Source organism: Rhinolophus sinicus, chromosome 12 (assembly GCF_057876585.1).
Source record: "Rhinolophus sinicus isolate RSI-liver-muscle chromosome 12, RSI-T2T, whole genome shotgun sequence".
Classification (NCBI taxonomy): Eukaryota; Metazoa; Chordata; class Mammalia; order Chiroptera; family Rhinolophidae; genus Rhinolophus; species Rhinolophus sinicus.
Window position 1 is genome coordinate 53,797,625 of NC_142512.1, and position 22,116 is coordinate 53,819,740.

The following is a 22,116-nucleotide window of genomic DNA, read 5'->3' on the forward strand; positions in this document are numbered from 1 at the left end:
AGGTTGAGTTTGAATTCAGACCTGCAAGCAGAGGGGAGCCGCAGCAGTTCTGATCAAAGAGGGGAAAAGGATGGGTGAGGATTGCAAAGCGAAATCAGAGCGGGTGTGAGGGGAGGGTGCAGAAGCCCCCCAAGTCGGCAGAGGCAGCAGCTGGAGGGAGGGCCCTGGCACTGGTCGGGAAGAAGGGGTGTCTCTTCCTAGTGCTGACCTCTGTGCTCGGCAGGACCCCAAGCAGCCCTCGGTCCTCAGGGCTGGTGGCGCCCGGGATATTTCCGAAAGCGGGGACCCGGGAAGTTGCACCGCTGGGGGGAGGCGTCGGGACTCCCGCCCTCCGGTCCCCAGCGCCCCACCCCGGGCCGGGAGGGTGCACTGCTGGCCCTCGGCCACGAGATGGCGCCGGTGCGCCGAGGAAGCGCGACAGCCGCTCCCGGGCCGCCCCAGCCGCGGCTCCGCCGCCTCCTCCGAGGAAACAATGCGGCGCCTCCCCGCGTAGCGCGGCGCGGGCAGGACGCCGGACACCCGAGCGCGGGCAGCCAAGCGAGCGGCGGGGCGGGCGCGGGGCGCCCTCGCGGAGAGCCATGGGCGCTGCGCGGCGCCGGGCCGAGGAGGTGCGCGGCCCAGAGGCTCGGGGGGCTGGGGCGCGGGCCCGGGGCCGCCTCTAGCCGGCACCGAGGGCGCGGGCCCGGGGATGAGGGCCGCCGCGGCGGGGAGCCCGTCTGCGCGCCGCGGCGCCGTCCCGCCCAACGAGCGAGCCCGAGCAGGCAGACGCGCGGCCGGCGGTCTGGGGGCGCGCCGCCTCCCGGCCCCAAAAATGTGAAGCGGTGAGGGCGGAGACGCAGAGACGGCCCGGCCGGGCGCCCTCGCCGCCCTCCGGCAGCCGCGCTGCTCCCCTTCCCCTGCCCCCCGAGGCCGCGTCGACCGCGCGGGCCTCCGCCAGAGTAGTGAAGCCGCCGAGCCTCCGTGCCTCCCGCCTCGCTCCCACCGGGTTTCCACCCGCAGCGGGTTCGTGGCCCGGACGCGGCGCGAGAAGCGCCCGGGACAGTGCGTCCGGCCTCGTCCGTGGCTCTTCGCCCAGACAAGTTTGAACAATGATCACAGTCAACCCCGATGGGAAGATAATGGTCAGAAGATGCCTGGTCACCCTAAGACCCTTTCGGTAAAGTTCTCTCCGGGTTGGCGCGGGGAGGTCTTTTTCCCCGAGGGGGCGCTGGGTGGAGGTGCGCGAGGTCGGTCCCCGCGAGGGTGCATGCCCGGTGGCAGAAAGGGCAGTTTGTGTTTCCACCCGTGGTGAGGCCGGTGGGGCTGGGGCAGGAATGGAGCTGGGGTTCAGGTTCATGTGGGGAAGGGTGTGTAATTCTGGGACGTGTCCAGAGTTGGTCTAGGTTGGAGAGGACTCCCGGTGCGAAGGTGGAAATGCGGGCAGGAAGCGCCCAGGTGTGGTCCTGGGCTCGGGAAGTCTCCTAGCCAGGGCGCCCCTTCCCTGCCCCTCGGGGTCCTTCCCCAACTCGCCGACTGCCCCACCCCGGCGGCAAAGTTAGCGCGCAGTGTCGGGCTGCACCCCCACCCCGCCGGCGCGTCGAACCCGGGTCGGCCCGCCCACCCCCTCCGCCTGTGCCACCGCCCCCTGCGCCTTCGTCGTGCGCTGCCCTTCTCGCGGCGGTGTGCGGGCCTTCCTCCAACGAGAGGGTCCCCGAGGTTGGGGCAAGGAACCCCACTGCTGGGGATTCGACACCCGTTCGCGGGCGGTGGAGAGGCGGGGCCAGGAGCGGCGCTGCGGGGCAGAAGGGCTAAGGGAGCCCGGACCGCGGCGGGAGCGTGGAAGCAGGATGGAGGCCAGGAGCGATTCCTCTACCCCGCCAACCTCTGGTGGCCAAGGCCAGGAAGGGCTAGGGCCGCGCGGTGCAGGACAGGCTCTGCTGATCCCAACCCATGGGGCCAGAGAGCCCGCCGGTCCCCGAGCAGCTCCCTCCTCTCCTAAGAGCCGGTGGAGCCCGGCCTACAGTCGGGGTTGGGCAGAGGGCGCTAAGTGATGGGTGTCCAGCGGGTTCAGAGTGCTACCTCGCCCGGGGAGTGGGGGCTGGAGGACGCGGGGGGGGCGGGGCCAGGGCGGGGGCCGCACTCCGGGCGGGGGCCTGGGGGCCTCACTCCGGACGCGGGCCTCACTCCGATGCGGCCACAGGTGAGGGTCCAGGGCACGGGCAGGAGCCCGCGAGAGCAGGGACTGGGCAGGCGGAGGCGCTCGAAGCCTGGGCAGTGGGAGGGGCCGAATTTGAGCCCCTCCCCTCCAGGCCTCGGGCTAGAGCCCCCGGCCCTCCCAGGGCTCCCGCTGTTCTCCCTTCAGTCTCTTGACTAGGAGACCGACTCCACAACACCTCCAGCCCCCTCTATCCGTCAGGCCAGTTGTGCGGGGCTGAAGAGACAGTCTTCAGGGACGACAGGGGTTATACTGGACCACCGCTGTCTGGAGGACGCGGGAGGACCATCGGGCTGGGGGGGTCTCCTAGGGTAGGGCCTTGGGCTGGTGATTGGGAGGGTGTCAAGAGCCCCCGACTCAAGGTTCCCATGGGAAGCAGGCGTCTCTGGAAAGGGCCTCTCTCCTCCAGGAAATCCTCTCATCTCTAGCTGACTGGTACTGGTGAAAGGATCCTTGCCCCGTCTCACCCACCCTGTGTCCAACCCGTCGACTAGGCCGCGGGAAGGCCAGCCGCACTCAAGCTTTAGCCGGATGTTTCCTGGTGTAATTAGAAGCAGCTGGCGGACGCAAGCACCATGGACAGCGCCTGCTCCCAAGCGCAGCTTCCCTCTGGGGTTCTGTCCTGGTTCCTTCAGGCTCTTGCCTGAAGGCAGGATTCAGAGGTGGGATTGCATAGATTCCCCTCCTTCCAAGTTGTGTAACTTTGCCTCAGGGACTCCCTAGGCGTCCCATAGACCCACAGCTTCCAGTGGAGTCTTTGTGTCCCCTTCAGACGGGGGTGGGGAGGGGACAGGCCTCCAACCACATCACCTGTACTTGCAATCCTCAAGGGCAGGCTAGAATGATCCCAGGATTGAGGTCTGACAGAGACAGATGCAGAAGGGATGTGTTGGGGGCTTCGGGTTCTGGGCTAGAGTCTTAGATGCCTTCTCTAAGTTCAACCCCATAGCTGGGGAAGTGGATGGAGGAAGTGAGGGATGAGAAACTTGAGGGGTCTCTGCTTGTTCCCAGACTGGGAAGACAAACAGCTGATTTCCTTAGGACCTTCTTGGGAGTGCGACCACCTCCTTTTACACTGTCCCTCTGGCTGCTGTCCTGAGACCAGCCTGTTTTAATCTTGGGGATCCCAGGCCCTGAGCCCCACCCCTGGGGTTGATAGAATTTGGTGAGGGGTCTCTGGGAGGTGAGGGAGCAGTGCCTCTTGTGCCATTTTGTCTGTTCTTTCCTTTTTTTTTTGTTTTTGTTTTCCTCCTGTCCTTTCTGTCACCTCCTGAAGGAAGTGCCCAGTGCCCTCTCTGCTTTTGGGTTCTACTCCTCTCTGATTTAATCTCTAACAGCTTCCTTTAAATATGGGCTGGGAATTTGGTTGTGCTTTTCTTTTCTTCTGCAATTATGTGTTTATTTTAGTGGACCAAATTTTAATTAAATACGGCTCTGCCAGTTTCAAATAATGAAGATTAAAATGCATAAAGGAAGTCTCGCCTAGAGATACAAACAAATGTGGGTTTTGAGGGTGGGGTGCAGACAGGAGGGCTGGAGATCTCTGGCATGACTTGTGGGCCCCCCGCCCCCATGCTGAGCCTGACCCCATGCAAGATGGGGATTTTCACCTTGACCTTGGCGGGGAGGGCTCCCCTTTCAGCTCTGTTAGCTCATCAAGTTTTCTGATTGATTCCAAGTCTCAGAACAGCTGCCACCTCTGGCCACTCCAAGGCTGTTCTGAGGAGCTCAGGTCTCCTGTTTGGGGTAGCACGGAGGCAGCAGGAACCTGGGGCTGGACTTGAGGGTGGGTTTCCTACTGTGTCCCTGGGGCTATGTGTTGAAACAATGAAGACCAGTTACACTGTGACAGGGCACACGCATGTGACACCCCATGCACAGGTGTCAGCTCACTCTGACCAGTCCATGGTGCAGGCTGACAACCTACCGTGTGCTTGCCTGGTGAAATGTGGGTTAGGGAGAGTCTAGGCACAGAAGGCAGCCACATGGCCCTGCCCTTCTAGCTATTACCATCTGGTAGTGATGGAGGGCACATGCCATCCCCCCTTAAACATGGTGAGGAGCTGTTCAAGCAAGCTCATGATTGACGGCTGTGGCAAGGCCTGTGTACACAAGTGCTGAGTGGGGCCCGGTGATTGATGGGATCCAGGTGGGTTTCGTCTGGACCAGTTGCTTGCCCTCTGGCTGGCACTGGGACCAGCTGTTTCCATCTATACCAATGGTTCTCAAACTTGAGCATGTATCTGGATTGCCTGGAGAGCTTGGGAAAAGACCCTGCTTGCCCCACCCCACAGTGTCTGATGCAGTAAACCCCGGGTTGGGGCTCAAGAATTTACATCTCCAGTATTTCCAAGGCGATCTGCTGCTGCTGGTCTGGGACCACACTTGGAGGACCTTGGCTAACAAGCCAGGCTCTATCTGAGGCTAGAACCTGCCTAACCTCACACCTAAGGAGCATTGTTGTTGTCCCTTGTGGTCTTGTGTGTGACTCATGGCCAGTTCCTTGTACTGGAAGTCTCTTTATCCTGCGGTGATGGGAGACTACCTGGCCCAGGAGCCCAGCCCCTGGATGTTTCATTCTTCCATCCACCCATCCCTTCCTCGCTCATTCCTTTGTACGAGCGCCTACTGGGTGGGGTGCATGGCGCTGACCTGCCCTGTTGCTCTCCACAGGCTTTTTGTCCTGGGCATCGGCTTCTTCTCACTCTGCTTCCTGATGACGTCTCTGGGAGGCCAGTTCTCAGCCCGGCGCCCGGGGGACTCCCCCTTCACCATCCGCACAGAAGGTACGTGATGGGAAAAGGGGAGGCAGACGTGGGTGCAGGTGTTTGTGGGTGAGGAGAGGGAGGCCTTTGTGCCTAGCATCACAGGGGGCTTTCTGGGGCCCTGTCCTGGGCATTCTGTCCACCTCCTGAGTGGACATGTGAGTTGAGAGGGGCTGGGGCTTGGGCCACGTGACCTTGCGTGCTGCTTTGGCCTTGATCCTGACTATGGTCATCAGGGTTCCTCTTGCCTTGACTCTCAAGCTAGGGAAGGGTCTTTGAGTCAGGGTCTCGCAGGCAGCAGAAGAGGCTGCCTGTGTTGCCTCTTTAGTGGGGTGAGGGGTGGTTCTGAATATGACACCTGTCTCTTTGAGACACACATATTCTGTGCCTTTGGTCCAGGCTGTGGCCACAGTGGGGGGCAGAGGGCAGACTGTCTGTGAGCTCCCGTGCCTTGGCTCTGAGCTCTCGGAACACAGTGTGGATCTTCGTTGGTTCTTGCCCACATGATACTTTCAAGACAGTGGAACGGAGGTTCCAGCCCATGTGGGCTTTGGGGACGAGATGGACCTGGTCTGTTCCCTGACTCCTCACCTACCAGCTGTGTGCTGTTGGCCAGGTCACTAAGTCAGCTACAGAAGGGAAGTAATGCCTGTCTTCAGGAGGGTGACCTGGGCACCCTCCTCCTGAAGGTGGGTTCTGCTCCCCTCGTCCTGCTCAGGGTGGGGTGCAGAGTCCCGCTTCGTGTGTCACGGAGGCTCTTCTGGTCAACAGTGGGTAAGAGGATCATAGGGAAGTTGGGCAACTGAGGCAAATGGGGTTTCTGGAGCTGTCCAGGGGCTGGCTCTGTGGGCTCCCCCTGCCCCTCCGGGAAGTCTCTCTCTGAAATCCACCCTTTTGAGCGCCAAGGGCTCAGCTGACTGGCTCCCCTGTTCCAGACGACGAATATACCCTCTAGTGGAATGGTTGTCACCTGGGGGTGGGGCTCTGAGGGACACTTGGGGCACCTGTGTCTCATCATTAGGCTCAGCCCTTTGGTTTCATGTACACTTCTTTAAACTCGCAAAGGCTCCTGGCAGTAATTTCACATTTATTAGTCACTCAAGCCTGAGCGTACGTTAATTTATTCCATTTCTGCCTCGTGGAGATTCTGCAGTCTCTCTGAGCCTTCGTGTTTGCCTCTGATAAATGCGCACGATCGCATCTCCTTCCCCAGGACTGTCATGAGTTGGTGTTCAGAGAACATACATGAAGGGTCTCGGACAGCATCTGGCAAATAGTACAAGCGCCATAAATGTTTACTGGGTACATTGAGCGTGTGACGGGGACACTGCAGAAACGACTGTTTAGAGAAAAGGATGGAGGAGGTGCCAGGGTGTCTCCATGGGAGACGCCTGACGATTGCGGTTGAAAGAGCGGGTGGGTAGTTGTGAAGGTGCACTGGAGGGCAAGCTTGGGGCGGGATCCGGGAGGGCATGGGGGGAGGGGTGGTGGGGGGATGAGAGACGCTCACGCTCCCTGGGTGCCAGCCCTGGAGAGGGGGCGTGTCTGTCGGGGGGGCTCCTGTAAGGGTTTGAGGAAGCTCGCTCTCCAGAAAGGTCAGCGATGCAAGAGCTGCCAATCGGGGGCTGGGGCAGACGGGTGCCTGACTGGATGTATGGGTTCTTCTGCTTGTCCCCTCGAGGGGTCGGGGCCCCATCTTGGCAGGGGTGGGCCCAGTAGCCCAGAGTACAAGGGACTTGAGGGTGCCCTGCTGTGCAGCTTTGCCTGGTAGATGGGGCAGGGCCCCACTGCAGCCCAGGTCTTGTGTCTTAGGGGTAAGCAGAACCATAGAGGGGAGAGGATTTACCCAAGGTCATGCATTAGGCTAAAGGCGTGTGAGTGTGTGTGTGTGTGTGTGTGTGTGTGTGTGTGAACTTTCCACTGGAGGATATAATATGAACAAACTGAACACATCCATGCAACCAGCAACCCAGAATGTGGTGACCCCCAGAAGTGCCCTCTTGCCTCCTCCCACTCACCCCTTCCCCAGGGACGTCAGGACCCTGACTCTAATAGCACAGAGACGTTTTCCCTGGTTTGGGACTTTATGAGAACGGAATCTCATAGTGGGTGTTCTGTGTGTGTGGCTTTTTCTCGCTCAGTGTCACATCTGTGAGACTCATCCATCTTGGGGTTGGCATTTGTTTTTGCTGCTGGGCCGCGTCCCATGGTGTGCGGACACCGCGGTGTATCTGTTCCACTGTTGGTGGACGTTCGGTTGTTCCCAGTTTGTGGCTTTTGTGGCTAGCGCGGCTGTGAACATTCTTCTACGTGCCTGGTGGAGACATGCAGGCGTTTCTGTTGGGCATCCCTAGGAGTGGAGTTGCCAGGTCTGCTGTTGGAAGACTTAGAAGATGGAAGTAATGTCTGGGAGGAAGAGGAGATGGGCAGGGAGCGGGCCTCTGAGAACCCCGGAGAGCTGACCCTGCTTCACTTCGTATCCCACTCCTTGACCCCTGGTTTCTTTCATGCCTTTGGATTAAGTTGATTTGCTTGGAGAGACCCTAAGCAGGTGCTTGGAGGAGCCCCAAGTTTACCTTGTGGGCTTAACATCCTAATCCTGCAAGAGATGCCCCCGTAAATGACACTCCACAGTGTGCCTGGGGCAACCCTGCCACCAGCCTAGGAGGTGTCAGTGTTTCTGCCTAGGAACCACCTGAGGGAAGGATGGGGGTTAGAAGCGGTCCTGGGAAGGACACTGGGGGTCATGGGCTGGGCTGGGTTGTTGGGTAGCATTTATTCCCGGGGTCTGCACAGCCTGAGGGCAGAATCAGGAGAAAGAAACCCACATTTAGGGGAAAACAATCTTGCACTGGCCAACAAAACCATCCAAGCACAGATGGGAAAACACTCTCTCCCCACCTGATAAGCCTGAGGGAAGTGGGGTCCCACGTGGCCCTGGCTGGGGAGGGGCAGGGAGGGGGAGGTTTTCTCCAAAAGGGGGGAAGGAGAGGTCACGACAGCCTGTATGGACCGTGGCCTCCGTGGAGAGGCTCCAGGTTCCCCTGGGGCCAGTTTCTATTTTGTGATAAAGTTGTCTAGTTGAGGGATAAAATTGTGACAGACATGTCATCCTATATTCTGCACACTCGTCTGAAGATTGAGGGGAGAAGGAGGCTGAAGGGAGCAGCAAACTCGGAGGAGATCTAACCTAATTCTCTCTTGCTGCGGTTGGTCCTGGCTTGGGCCCAGGGCAGGATTTTTTTGGCGTGCTCCCTCACCAGGCAGCTCTCCTCCCTCCCCAGCTGTCCCTCCTCCCTGCCTCCTGCCTCCGCTGCCCTTCTCTTGTCCTAAGAAGGAACCCGCTTCCTTCTAATGACGGGGGATGTGAAGTTGTGTCTGAGGCCTCCTTCCTGATGTTACGGCTCTCTGTCTTGTCTTGACGAAGTACAAGTCGGAGGCTGTCCCCAGAGGGACAGGTCTGTAGACTAGAGGTCGTTGGTTCAGCTGTGTATCTGCCCTGAGTTTTCCCTGTGGCCTGGCCCTGCCAGACCTCCTGCATTCCCTCCCCCTGCCAGGATTTGAACTTGGGGAATACCGGAGAAATATTTCCTTGCTCCGAGGCTGTCTCTGGCCCTGGACCTCGGGGCTATAGGGCTCTGGGGTGCATCCTCTCAGAGGCTGGAGCGCGTGCCCTTGTCCCCTCCGCTGCCCAGAGCCCAGAGCTCCATGGCCTCCGCTGCTTTCTAACGTGGCCGCGTGTGGACAGACAAATGCACTCATATTTCCAGCTGCACAAACACCAAGTCACAGCCCCTGCGTCAAGTGCAGGGAGGTCTCTCTTCTCTACCGAGGTGGTGGCCTCCTTCAATTTCCAGGAACCAGTGGTAAAGGGTGGGGTTGGGGACAAGAACGGGAGGGCAAGCGAGGACGGGAGACACAGAGAAACGGAGAAGCTGTACAGGGAGAGGAGGGGGCCTCTGGGTAATCAGACACCCCTGTCTGTAAATGTGGAGAGCCGTTTGTCTCTCGCATCCCAGCTTTCCTTATTTATATGGAAATATGGAGGGAACATGTGTGAGATCCGAGACGTGTCACTGGGGCCTCACATTAAGTACATTTCAATCCAGCCAGTGCCGAGAGCCGTGAGGTGACTCAGGGCAAGCCGTGTCAGGAGCTTGCTCTGCTGACAGTTCTGGGGCTGGTGGTGACATCCAGGGAGCGTGTCACATGGGGAGGGCCCCCGGACTGGCTGTGCAAGGCTTGCTTCCCTCCCAGGGACCCATCCCCTGCCTTGTCCTGGGCAGAAAATATGCTTGGTGCCCAGGAGTTCTCTGGGAAGCGGTGGGGGAGGGGGCTGTCTCCTGAGGTCTCAAAAGCTTCCGGAGCCCTGGGCCATCTGAAGACGATGAGCGAGACCCCTGGGCCCCAGCTGCTGGGGACATGTCTTGTGGTCTTAGTCCAGCCTGATGGAGGTGGCCTTGCAGACCCACCCAAGGGGGGCTCTGTCTCCTTAGCTACATCCATTAGGCCTCTGTCTTCTGGGGTCCCTCTTTCTGGTGATGTTTTTAAGAATTGGCTTAATCCCTCCTGTGAAGGACACTCTAGAACCCCCAAATGTCTTCAAGGACTCTCCAGAGCTTACGTTTCCCTGGTCACCTCTTGCTCTGATCTCCTGCTTTGGCTGAATTATCCTACTCGGCATCCCCCCTGCCACCTGTGCCCCCACACTGACCTAGTTTGGAGGGCACCCTGTTCCCCCTAAGGCCCCTGCACAGCACAGAGGTGGGGTGATGGGCTGGGGGTGAGCAGATGACTATTCCCTCTTGCATCCTTGCCTTTCGGGACTCCCCACCCCCCCAGTCACTGCAGCAGGAGCTTCCCCACCCTGCTCAGCCCTCTGGCCACCCCACACCTGTCTCTGTGCCATGTTCTGTCGCCTGACCTCCCAGGCTGAGCAGGGGACTCCCGTCTTCCCTGAACATGCAGAGCCATTCAGCTCTCTCTCTGTCTCCCTGCTCTGGGCATCTAGACTCTGCTCTGGCCCACCCAGGGGTTTAGCAAAACAAAACAGCTCTCCCCCTGTGGGGAGCCATGGTCGCATCCCCCTAAGGGGATCCTAAGAGGTTTTCTAGGAACAATTCTTTCCTTTTCCATCACCCCAATTAATCTCTAGAGGCAATTACGGGAAGACGCTAGCCTATAGAACCTTAGGACTCGGTAAGTTCTGCAGGAGGGGAAACTGAGGCCCAGAGAAGCAAAGTGACATGCCTGCCCATCCAGTCGGCAACTCTGTGTGTGTGCGTCCCTCCCTCCCCATTCTTTTCTTCAGAGCCAGGACCCTGGCTGTTCAAGGAACCCGCGGCACCTCCTTGCTCTGGATTTGGTGCCCAGCTGGCACTGCCATGGGATGTGAATGCGCCCCCCTGGCTCCCGGTGGCCTCCCTTCTGACCACAGTTGGGCTCAGCTGGCAGGGGAACCCAGCCCGGAAGTAACTTAGTGTGAGATGCAGTGTAGCCACTGGCTTGGGCCTGGAGCCAGGGGATGTGGGGGATAAGCAAAGCGAAACGTCACAAGCAGCCCCGTGACACGGAGCCTCTCTTGGCTCCTCCTCCTCAGCTCAGTCCCAAGCTTCCAGCTGAAGCGACTTGTCCCCTCCTGCACCCCCCTCCCTTCTCCCCGTCTCTTCCTCTTGTTCCCAGTGGCCTTCTATGTTCTCTCCTGCCCCCACCTGGCACTGTGACCTTGGCAGCAAATGGGCCTGCTATTGTTCCTTGAGTTGGGGACGCTGAGATGGACGTGTTACAATGACTCTCCCTTGGCCATGCGGGTCAGGGGTGGGCAGAGGCAGGGAAGAGCCCAGTGTCCACCTCCCAGCCCCACTGAGCCTGCCAGACCCTCCCCTTTCTTTCCTGAGAGGCAGGCACTATGGAGCTGCCCCGCCTGCGACCCTCAGGAGCCCCAAGCATGTGGGCTGTACCCTGCAGCTCTTTGCTTAGGGGGCTTCCTGGAACCACTGGAGCTGGCTCTGCCACCCCTCAGCAGGCAGAAAGTACCAGAACGTGGCGGTCCTGGGAGCAACCCTCACGCAGTGACTCGTGGGAGATGGTGTGCACACGGCCTAACTCCCTCAGCCCCAGGGGGAGAACTCTGAGGCAGGTTCTACACTTGCTGGGTTCCCCAGCTTGGTGACACATCCTCTCTGGGTTGCCACCCCTCCCTATATCACCTCCCCAATCCTCAGCTGGGGTGTCCTTCACCTCCCAAATGAACGACTTGATCTCAGACCCTTGTTTCAGGATCTGCTTCTGGGGAACCCAACCTAGGGTGTCCGCTGCCCCTCCCCAGCAGCCTGGGACACCCCCAGAAGCATTGGAGTCTCCACTGACTTGGCTCGTTTGTTATGAGTGATTCAGAGCCTGGCTCTTGGGGTCTGCAGGGAGCTGAGTTGGGGACTGCAGTGGTTGGAACTGAGCACCTATGGGAGGGACTGTTTAAAACCTTCTCAAAATGTCATTGAAAAGGAAGGTAAGGACTTGCGTTCCCACACTGGCACGTGCAGCACTAATGATGGGAATAATTAGAAAGGAAATCACTGGGAATCGACGGCTGGTTAATGGGATCTTGGCTGAAACACCTCGTTTTCATTTAATTTTATTCTTCGCAAGGTCTCCCCTGCCCCTCAGCCCTGGGGTTGCTCTTTATGAACCCGAAGACCAGCTCAAAAGTGAGGGCAAATCCACGATGATTTTCTACAGTGGAATGTGGGGGAGAGGAGAAGGGATGTGGTCGGGGCCCCAAGGCTGGCAGGAGAGCAACAGGGCCCTGAACCCCTCGAACATGGGCTCACAGTCTCTCCTGTGCACCTGGGCCACGTGGGGAGCAAGCAAAGTGCAGGGTCCTGGGCCCCACGCCCTAGAGATTTAAATCAGCAGATCTAGACTAGGGCCTGGGAATCTGGATTTCAATAGTCTGGCCAGGAGATTCAGGTGCAGGGTGAATGAAGGATCGCAGTGTTAGAAACTGGTAGGAAGCAGGGTTGGCCCAGGACTGTCTGGATTCCTGCCCTACAGGGGTGAGGGGTGGCAGGCTCCCTCTCCTGATCCCTCCTCTTTCTGGGAAGATGGGAATGGGGCTGGGATCTGAGCCACCCCGGCCTGGAGACCAGGTGGCCTCCAGGCTGACTGTGGCCATGCTCTGCGTGCAGTGATGGGTGGTCCGGAGTCCCGTGGCGTCCTCCGCAAGATGAGTGACCTGTTGGAGCTGATGATGAAACGAATGGACACACTGGCCAGACTGGAGAACAGCAGCGAACTGCACCGGGCTGCAGGTGAAGGGCATTTTGCCCTGGACAGGTGAGCGGGACACTGGAGGGAGAGGGGCACATGGCATGGGGAGGGCCTGTACCTCAGGTGTGCTGAGGGTGGGCGTGCAGTCTCAAAGTGCACTCCCACAGCTCAGCGGGGTGCGGGGTGCTGTCCGTCACCCCTTTGTTGTGTTAATCTGGAGAAAACTTTAAGAATACAGACAACCACACAGTAATACAACCCCGAGCACCTTTCTACCACTCAGATTCAACAACCGTTAACATTTCGTCGCATTGATGGTCTTTGTTCCCTTTTAATAAAACGTCGCAGATGAGGCTGAAGGGCCCTTTAACCGCTTCCCCCTGCAGACAAGTGCTTTCCTGACTTGGGTGTAGGTCCTTCCAGTACTTCTAAGTACTCTGACACCTGCGTTTTATACACAGACACGCTATAAATACATAGTGTGCGGTGTTGCAGACCTGACGCTGGTGGCTTCCCACAGTTCCTAGTCAGTGCCGGCTTGTTTCACTCAATGTGATGATTCTGAGCTCTGTCTCTGTTGAGGGCCATGGGTGGGTGTCCATGTGGACTGTGATGGCCGTAGTGGGCATCTGTTCTCCACTGATGGACCTGGGCCATCTTTGCCAAAAAGAATTTTCTGGTTTATTCATTCGAAATATTCCCCGACTGAGGTCAGAATGCACAAAGGTCCCCAAGAGTTTGTGCTATAGTCCCACATGCCTCCTCAGCACCCCTATGAGCCCCAGTGGTGTGCGACCAGATCAGAGCCATTGGTATGTAAGTGGTCTCCAGACCCTAGAGCAGGGGTGTCCAAACTTTTTTCAACGGTTTTCACCAAGGGCCATATGCGGTAAAATACACAAACAGTCGGGGCCACTCACTCGAGGTGAAGTACGTATTGCCTCACCTGGTTTATGTAAGTAAACTAAATATATTTTTGGAATTTGCTGCGGGCCAATTAACAATGGATCACGGGCCACAGTTGGCCCATGGGCCGCAGTTTGGACACCCCTGTTCTAGAGAGTGAAGTCAGGGCATCCCGATTGAGAGTTCTGGCCTCCAGACTCGGATGTGGGAGGAGGGAGCCTGGACCCCACACTCCCAGGGACACGAGCTACACCTGACTTTTTAGATAGTTTGGTTCTTTGTGAGATGGGTTTGCTCAACGTGTCCTATCTAACTGCTGAAAAATTAGTTGGAAACCCACCCTTTGACACAGTTTGGGAAAAGCTATACCTCAGCTAGTGTGACTTTCCAAAAGTGTTCTGCTAAAAAATAGGTTTGAAATCCACACTTTGAGACAGTTTGTGGAAAAGCTATATCTCAGCCAATGTGTATGCTATGTGGAAGGCAAAACTCCAATCATTTCCAAAGAATGAGGCAGCCACTTGGATTTGTAGGTGGAGGTTAGGGAAGCAAGGGGCTTACGTACAAGGCTTGTCGCGGGTGCCACGAGACGACTGGAGCTCACCCGCCTGCCAGAATCTTAGAAGTTTATATAGAGGCCTTAATTGGGGTCAGTCACGTACACCATCCAGATGGTCTCCACACCTTACTCTCTCAAGGCTGCGCCCTTGAAACAGCTCCCGCTGGGGGAACGGTGGGCAGAGTGTACATTCCAAGGGCAGGGGATGGGTGAGGAGCCGCCGATGACCGGGGTCCAGCTCTCATGTCAAACTGTGGTCATGTTCTCTCGCTTACCTCCTCAATCAGGAGGAAACGGAGGCACAGAGAAGTTGAGGAACTTGCTCAAAGCTGCGTAGCTGTGAAGGGGCTGGGCCTGGCTCTGGACCCAGGTCAGCTGGCTCCAGATCCCATCTTTCTAACAACCGTGCTCTTGATGGCCATTCATTAAATGTGCAGCTTGTGTGGGTTAGTTTTAATCCGTTAGCAAGACTTTTCGTATCAATTAATTCACAATTCAGGAAACAAAATGTTTTTGTTAGACCTTTGCTCTGATTTTTTTTTTTGGCTTGGAAAATGTAGCCACTCAAATTGCAGTTGTGGAGCCTGGGATTCAATGTGTTACTGGATGTGAAGAGCCCAGCAGAGTGCTTGGCTCCTGGTGGGAGCTCTTTCCCCACAGGAAATGGGGCCTCCTGGGTGGGCTGCGGTGCGGCCCTGCTGGGTTCCCGGTTAGAGGCTATCTCACCATCCAGGGGCTGAGTGTCTGACCAAAATAGACTCCTGAAACACATACGGGACCTGCTCGGCGCCAGGCACTGCTACAGGTGCTGGGCACTCAGTGATGTTCATTGTCCTCAGTCCAGTGGGCAGACAGGCAGTGACTGAGTACAAGAAATAGGTGAGATAATGTCTGATGCTGATCTGTGCTCTGAAGGATGGGGGTGGGTGACCACGAAAGGGGCTGTTCAGACATGGTGGTCTGGGAAGGCCCTTCCGCACCGGTGATATTTGAACTTAATTCTGAAGGATGGGAAGGAGGCAGCCACATGAGGAACTAGGAGTAAAGAATTTGAGGTAGAGAGAGCAGCAAGTGCAAAGACCCTGAGGTAGGAAAAAGCTTGGTATTTTGGAGAAAAAGGACCAGTGTGAAAGCCAACATGGCAAAGTGTGGTGAAGGGTGGGAGAGGTCAACAGGGCAGGTGGTGTAGGGCCTTGTCAGCGATGGTAAGGAGCCTTGGGACACTATTCTAACAGCTGTGGGAGGTTGCTGGGGAGCTTTCAACAGGGGCTGATGGGATCTGACTTGTTTTTTATAAAGATCACTCTGACGGCTTTGTGAAGAGTGGCTCAGGGGGTGGGGTGGCAAGAAGGGCAGCCAAGGGGCCGGGGGCAGAGACGGGGCGATGGAGGCAAAGGTGTTGGGCTCCCCTGGAGTTTCCTCTGAGGCCTGAGATGATTTCTTCTCTATGTCAATTTTCTCCAGCGCTGTCCCTGTCCCCTCTGGTCCAGCCCCTCCCGCACACCTCTCTCATCCTTCCCACCTTCGTGTCTGCCCCCAGCTGTGCTGCGACCTCCCTGGGCTGCTGACCTAGCCTCTGGCCACAGTCTGTCCATCAGAGCGAGGGCAGTGGGCCCAGATGTCTGTCTGCTGGAAACCCAGCTGTGGGCAGCAGAGCGGAGGGCCCGGTGAAGCTGGGCTCCAGGTCTGCCTTCTGGGGCTGGGGGTGCTACTGCCAGCATGTTCAGGGTATCTCTGGATTTCTTCCAGTCCCGGCCTGTCCCTCCCACCCCTGCCTTGCCCTTCATCTCCTGGGGTGGCGGTGGGGGAGCACATACCACCTCCCAGCTCCATCCCAGGAAATAGCAACGATTCATCATAACGAACAGAACCCATCAAGCCCCACAGGCAGAGTCATAAATTTCAGGGACACAGTTGCTCCTGGTTTCAGGGAGAGAAACCATGGGTGTGTCCAGGGCTAGCAGGAGGTTGCGTGCTCACACCCACCCTGTGCACTGACACGCCAGCCTCTCCCCACCCTTAACCTGGAGCTAGACAGGCAAGAATCCTGCAGACACACAGGCTGCTGTGCTTTCAGCACTCAGTTACCTGCACTTGGATTCCTCACTCTGAAATCCTCTGTGGCTTAAAAAGAACCACACCCACTGCCCTCTTCCTACCCTTCCAGAAGCTTCATGGCTGGTGTGTCCTCTAGGAAAGCAAATGTGCTTTTTCAGTCTAGGAAAGCATAATTAGGAATTATTTGCAGATTTGCTGCAAATGGCATCATATTATGTATCCTAGAGCCAAATAGTAATGATGTCTGAATTTTCCATAATAAAATTCAGCAACAGCAAAGACAACTGGAATTTGAGGCTGTCTGCCTCCGAGTCAGTCTGTATGGTGTTGAATCCTACCATGTGCAGAGTCTGGGCTGGAGTTTCGGGAATGGGTGCAGAGGACACAGGAGACAGAAGCTGGAGCCCTGTCCTCAAAGCGTGTACTGCTCTCCTGGGGACAGGAAGCCAGCACCCGTCCCTGTCACAGCGAGAGTCACTGCAAATAAATTGCATTAGGAGTCAGCGCACACCCGCCCCGGCTGGTCTGGCTCCGTAGCTCACAGCGATTAAGCCCCTGGGGGCCCAACACACCCTGTGTGTTTTCATTACTTCCTTCTTCTTTGCCTGTCCCCACGCTGAAATGTCCCCTTTGTGAGGGCAGAGATTTTGCCTGTTTCTCTTCTGTATCCCTAGCCTCAAGAACAACAGTTTGCACGTTCTTGTGCTTAGTAAGTGCTTGTTGAAGGAAGAAAGGAAGGGAGAGAGGGAGGAGGGAAAGAAGGGCCGTGTGGGTGCCCTGGGTGCTGTGTTAGGTTGAGGAGCTGTGAAAGTGCCACAGTGCCCGTGTGACTGGGAGATGGAAGCGTTTGTGGTTCTGGCCAACCCCACCCTGGCCGACTGGGCCTCAGTTCTTGTTCTGTGCACTGAGGACATTGGACCCTGAACAGAGCGCTCAACTCAGGGGCGCCGGCTGCTGTGGGCGCAGAATCGTGAATGTGGTCACACCCGTGATCTGGTCGTTTCATTCTGGGAATCCGCCTTAGGAAAAGAATCTTAACGTTACAAACAGTTCTGTGACCTCATGGCCACTGTGGCCTTTTTTTTCTCTCTTCAATAGCGTTAGAAAGTTTGAGCAACAATTTCAGTGCCTGCCGGTGAAGACGTGGGTAGATACATCCCGACACCTCCACTGGGTGGGTTTATGCAGCTGTTGAAAAGTATGTTGATGGGAAATGCGGGGATTTTAATGGCAAGGGAAAATGTGAAAACAGTTATGTGATTATAAATAGAATTGGATTACACAGAGTGTAAAACTCCGTAAATGTGATATACTGCAGGAAAGACGGCAGAGGCGATGCATCAAAATTTTTGTCTGTGGGTAATGAGATGAGGGCGTTCCCCCCCCCAATTTTTTTTTTAAAAGAAGCTTTATTTAAAAACTCAAAAAATGGTTCTAGACATTTTCAGCCAGGTTGGGTGGCCTGGAGAGCGGCTTCCCTGGGGGTCTGTGGGGGGGTGCTGAAGGGTGGGCAGGGGACACTTTACCTGGTAAGATAACTTTGGGCTCAATTTTAAAGGACAGGCCTCCTTTCTCTCAGAGCCTGTGCTGGGCCCAGCTCTGGGGTTTGCCCTTTTCTGATAGGACAGTGGAGCTGGGAGCTTGTTTGGCCCCAGGGCTGGAGAGAGGCCAGGCCATTGTGGGGGGAGGGCCGCTGGGTGAGAAGGCCAGGCAGTCCTCCAGGCCAGAACCCTAGCAAATATGACAATAACTGAGCAAGTTAAACATCCCTAACAAAGACCTACTTTCTCAACATCCGATTATAAGCTGTTTGTGAGAGGGGCCTAAAACCAAATGACTCGGAAACTGAAAATAAAAGGAAAGGAAAATGTATGTAGAAACCACAAACAAGAAGGAAGCTTGGATGGCAATATTTATGCCAAACAAAGTGGAATTTGAGAAAAAAGCACATTTAGCAGGACAAAGACTATGGGAACAACTTCAACCTCACTAATAATAATAACTCCACTTTGAAGAAACTGTAACTTATCAAGCTGGCAAATATGTTTTAGTTATAACACTTTCATTATTGATGGTACAACAGGAAAAGGATCAGTACAGTATAGCCACCCATGATAGGATGAAATGTGACCATTAAAAATCGTATTTAAAAAAATGTTTAATGAATGGCAGTGTACTGACACAGTCTCAGTAAATGAGGCAAGATACAAAGCATATACAGTAGGATCGCAATGTCTTAAATAAAACACACGTAGGAGATATTAAAAAAAAATTTCACCAGAAGAAGCCTGGGCCTTGGGGTGGACTTGGGGGCTCTGCTTCCCCCAGCCTGGCCCTAACACCCCGGCTTTGCCCCATTCACGGACACTGACCCCTTCCCCAGCCCAACTCCAGCGCTGTTCCTATTAAGATTAAGTGGGGAAATAGCTCTGTATTAGCTATCTGTCATCTAATATATATGTATGAATATATGTATGTATGAGGTCTGACAATTTGCAAACTTGTTGCAACTATGTTGCTAATCATTTTTGATATCAGAGGGATTATTCATTATGAATTTGTACCAACTGGACAAACAGTTAACCAAGTTTACTATTTGGAAGTGCTTGAAAGGCTGCGTGAAAAAGTTAGACGACCTGAACTTTTCACCAACAATTCATGGCTCTTGCATCACAACAATGTACCAGCTTACACGGCACTGTCTGTGAGGGAGTTTTTAGCCAGTAAACAAATAACTGTATTGGAACACCATTCCTACTCACCTGATCTGGCCCCCAATGACTGCTTTCTTTACCCAAAGAGAAAGGAAATACTGAAAGGAAGACATTTTTATGACATTCAGGACATCAAAGGTAAATACGACGACAGCTCTAATGGCCATTCCAGAAAAAGAGTTCCAAAATTGCTTTGAGGGTGGACTAGGCACTGGCGTTGGTGCATAGCTTCCCAAGGGGGGGACTTCGAAGGTGACTGTAGTGATATTCAGCAATGAGGTATGTAGCACTTTTTCCAGGATGAATTTGCAAACTTAATTGTCCGACCTCATACGTATATTTCTTGGTGCAGGAGAGAGGAATCCTCTCTGCTCTTGCTTGGGGAGGGCCTGGCAGATCCATGATCATCTTTTTGGAATCTCCTGCAGCATCAGGGACTCTGGATGAGGGTGAAGAGGGGCTGAAGCTGAGGAGGGAGCAGTAGAAATGCAGGGAAGGCTGGACACTAGGGTGAGGGTTTCCATGTGGTGAGTGTGAGAGAGAGACAGAAAGACTGACAGACAAACACAGAGAGAACACGTCTCCCGTCCTGGCTGTACATGCTTGTGTCTTGTGGTAGGTATATCTGTGAGCACCTGTGTGCAGGAGTCTCCGTGTTTTTAAAGGGAAGGCGGTCAGTTTCATGATGAAATAACAACTCCCAGCAAGCACGCTGGCCAGCTGTGCGGAAATCAATACCCTGTTAATTGGATGCAACCCTCATAAATCATGGGAGGAACCCGTGAAATTAAACCTCCTTCCCCAGGCATCCTGGAGAGCTCTTCAAGGGGCCAGGGGAATGAGGGCTGGAATTAGTGATTGCCTCGAGGGGCTGGGAGGAGGGGCCGGAGCCTGGGGGGTGGGGGGCTCTTGTAGCCGGTGTTGGGAGGAGAAGTGGCCACAGGCCACTGACAGGAGCCAGGGTTCCCTGGCCCTGGGTGGTACATGGAGCAGAGCATTCAGTGGCTGGCGGGGTCCTGTGGTGTTAGCTGCCCCTTTGCTGCCTGGAGACTGAGTACACCAGGCTCAGCCTTGGGGGCAGCTGGCTCCAGGAGGCCACAGCAAGGGGCTGGCGGTCTCTCTGTGGGTGTGAGGGGAGGGACTCCTGGGCAGGACTTCGAATACCATGGATTCTTAGGGTACTTCCAGGGTGGCCCCTGGGGGTGGGGAGAGGGATGACCAGAGCCTGGCTTGGGGTTCTTTTACTTTCCAAGTAAGAAGTGATCGTGGTGGTGGAATTTCTGGTGCTTAGTAGATGTGCAGAAAGCATGCAGGGCAGGCCCAGGTCTCGCACGCCGAGTGCATTTAACGATTTCATCGATGCAGTGGGAAGGGGCCAGGGCTGGGTGCGAGTCCCTGCCCTCTTCCCAGCCCACAGCGTGACTTCATTTTATCTTCTCCTGGGCAGTTTCCCCTTCACATAGTACGGTAAGGGGCGGGACCAGAAGGTGTCTGAGGTCCCATGGCGCTCAGAGGTCCTGGGATGTGGGTCCCGCACGGGTTCTCAAGGTCGTGGTGTCTCCAACGAAGGCAGGGTGAATGGTTTGGGCACACCGTGGGGGTAGCTCCACCAGGCAGGGCAGTTAGAGCTCCCGGGCCACCTGTTAGCCCCCTTCCCTTGGGACAGGGGCAGCATTAGCTTCCTCAGAAGGTGCCAGCAGATCCCAGGCCATCGTTTTGCCTCTCTCGTCCCTGTCCATGGTTGTTTGCAGACGCTTATGTTTCAGGCTGGCTCGGGCCACTGTGGGCACCTTTATGGCTGAGAGAGCTCAGGGAACCCTTCCAGCCAGTACCACACCTGGGGTGGCCCTCGGCCCTGGGAGGTGCGTTCTGGGTTCCCAGGACTTTGTTGCACAGTGGGCTGAACTAGCAGTAATAATAATGAGTGATGATAATAAGGAAGAATAGCAGCCACCCTCTACTGAGTGCTTTTTATGAACTTTGACCTTGACCAAGGAGAAGGTCCTATCCAGGTGTACAATTCCCAGATGAAGGAGCTGGGCGCAGGCAGGGAAAGGACTGGCCCAGGCCATAGAGCCAGTGGGGACTGAGCCCGGCCTCTGTTGTCTGTACAGCCCAGTGGTGCTGAGAGCTGGGGCAATCTCAGGACTGCCACATTTATGGGCGGTTAAAAGGTCCCATGATTCCTTGTGGGTCTCTGCCCAACTGGGAGGGATGGTGGGACTCTTTGGGTTGGTGTGTCAGCCCTGCTGGCCCTAAGAGCTTCCTGATAACGCAAAAGGCCCCCCAACCTTTCTGCCCCTGCCCGGCACCCAGAGTTTACAGGCTGAGGCCAGAGAACCTCACTGTCTGTGGGGAGGCCCCAGCCTGGCTCAGGAATAACCTCCTACTACAGGGTTAAGTGTGAAGGCCTGGGCCAGACTCGCCTCAGCCAGGAGCCCAGTCCTGGGCCTGGAGGGGGACATTGTGAGGCTGGTCTCCCGGTCAACCTTCCTACAGGGGCTGGAATCATCTCGGCCTCAGATCCATTTAAGTCCCTGGGTCAGTGGTTTCAATGTGGGAGACTCACCTTTTTCAAATGTGGGCCATTCCGTGTAGAGTGTTTAATTGGGGAGCTTCATGCTATCCAGAAGGGGAGGGACCTAGCTTGGAGTGCCCACCACAAGTAATAACAGTAACAGGTGCCCTACAAGTGACAATTAAAACCAAGGCCAAGTATGTGATACCATTTAGGCCTCAAAGCAGCCGCATGGGAGTCACCTCCCGTGCTGGGCCTCTGTGTGGTTCTCCTGTGTATCTCCGCGCCCAGAGCAGAGCCTGGCAGCGAGCCGGCGTGTAGGAAATCTGTGTGGAAGGCACATGTCGGCGGGCCCTCCCCCTGGGCACCCGTCTAAGACCCCAGCCTGCCCCCTCCCCGCCTCTCCACGTCTTCACTGCTACAGTCCTGCCACTCTGCCAGAAGCCCACCAGTTCAGGCTCATCTGGCTTACCCACTCTCTGCTTTTAAAATGCATGTACCAAAGATAAAAAAGGAAAGAAATAAAAATATGCCGTAAGTGGGAGGAGGGTTAAAGGGCTCTCAGTCATTGGTGCGAGTGGAAGGAAGGTTAGGGGTGCATTAGATGGGGGGAGAAAGGCCGAGGGGATCGTCTCCATGGTCCCCCAGCCTGGGCTTGTCTCCTGGTAACAGGCCCTACAGGGTTAGGATGGGTGTTGCTAGGGAAACCCCTTCGGCCAGAACTCTTTCTGCCTTTGCCACCTGCCAGGAGGGTGCACCTGCATAGAAATGGTGCTCAGTGTCCCATTCCTGTGATTGTCACTCCCGAGACCCGAAAGGGCCTATAGTTTTTTGCTCGGTCATGGCCTTGGCCTGATGTCCTGCCCCCATGCCCACCTGGAGGCACAGACCCCTTCCAGGTGAATTGGTGCCTGCCTCACAGCTCCCTTATGGGCACTACTGCCCAGGAGGGAGGGGCTGGGCAATGGGTTTTCTCTGTGCAATCCAGCCACGTCCCAGGGCAGCCTGCCTTTTCTGATTGATTGGGTCCAGTGTTGCATCTGTGACTCCAGGCTGCTTCCCATACTGAGGACACAGGACTGGGGCCCTTGTATAATCTCAGCATGAGTGTCCAGGCGTTTGTCTGGAAGGGC

The 22,116-nt window shown here is 56.0% G+C and overlaps 1 protein-coding gene across 4 annotated transcripts in view; it reads left to right on the forward strand.

The window, feature by feature from the left end:
* The first annotated feature begins 459 nt into the window (after positions 1-459).
* MGAT5B (alpha-1,6-mannosylglycoprotein 6-beta-N-acetylglucosaminyltransferase B) overlaps positions 460-22,116 on the forward strand; it is a 68,830-nt gene continuing 47,173 nt past the window's right edge. The window contains exons 1-3 of one of the 4 annotated variants that reach the window (XM_074319630.2): positions 460-1,156; positions 4,868-4,980; positions 12,147-12,294. In XM_074319630.2, coding sequence (XP_074175731.2) covers positions 1,089-1,156; positions 4,868-4,980; positions 12,147-12,294 — 329 coding nt within the window. In that variant the 5' untranslated portion in view covers positions 460-1,088. Of the gene's footprint in view, positions 1,157-2,182; positions 2,857-4,867; positions 4,981-12,146; positions 12,295-22,116 lie in introns of those variants that run through there. The other 3 variants (XM_074319631.2, XM_074319632.2, XM_074319629.2) reach the window with 3 other exon arrangements.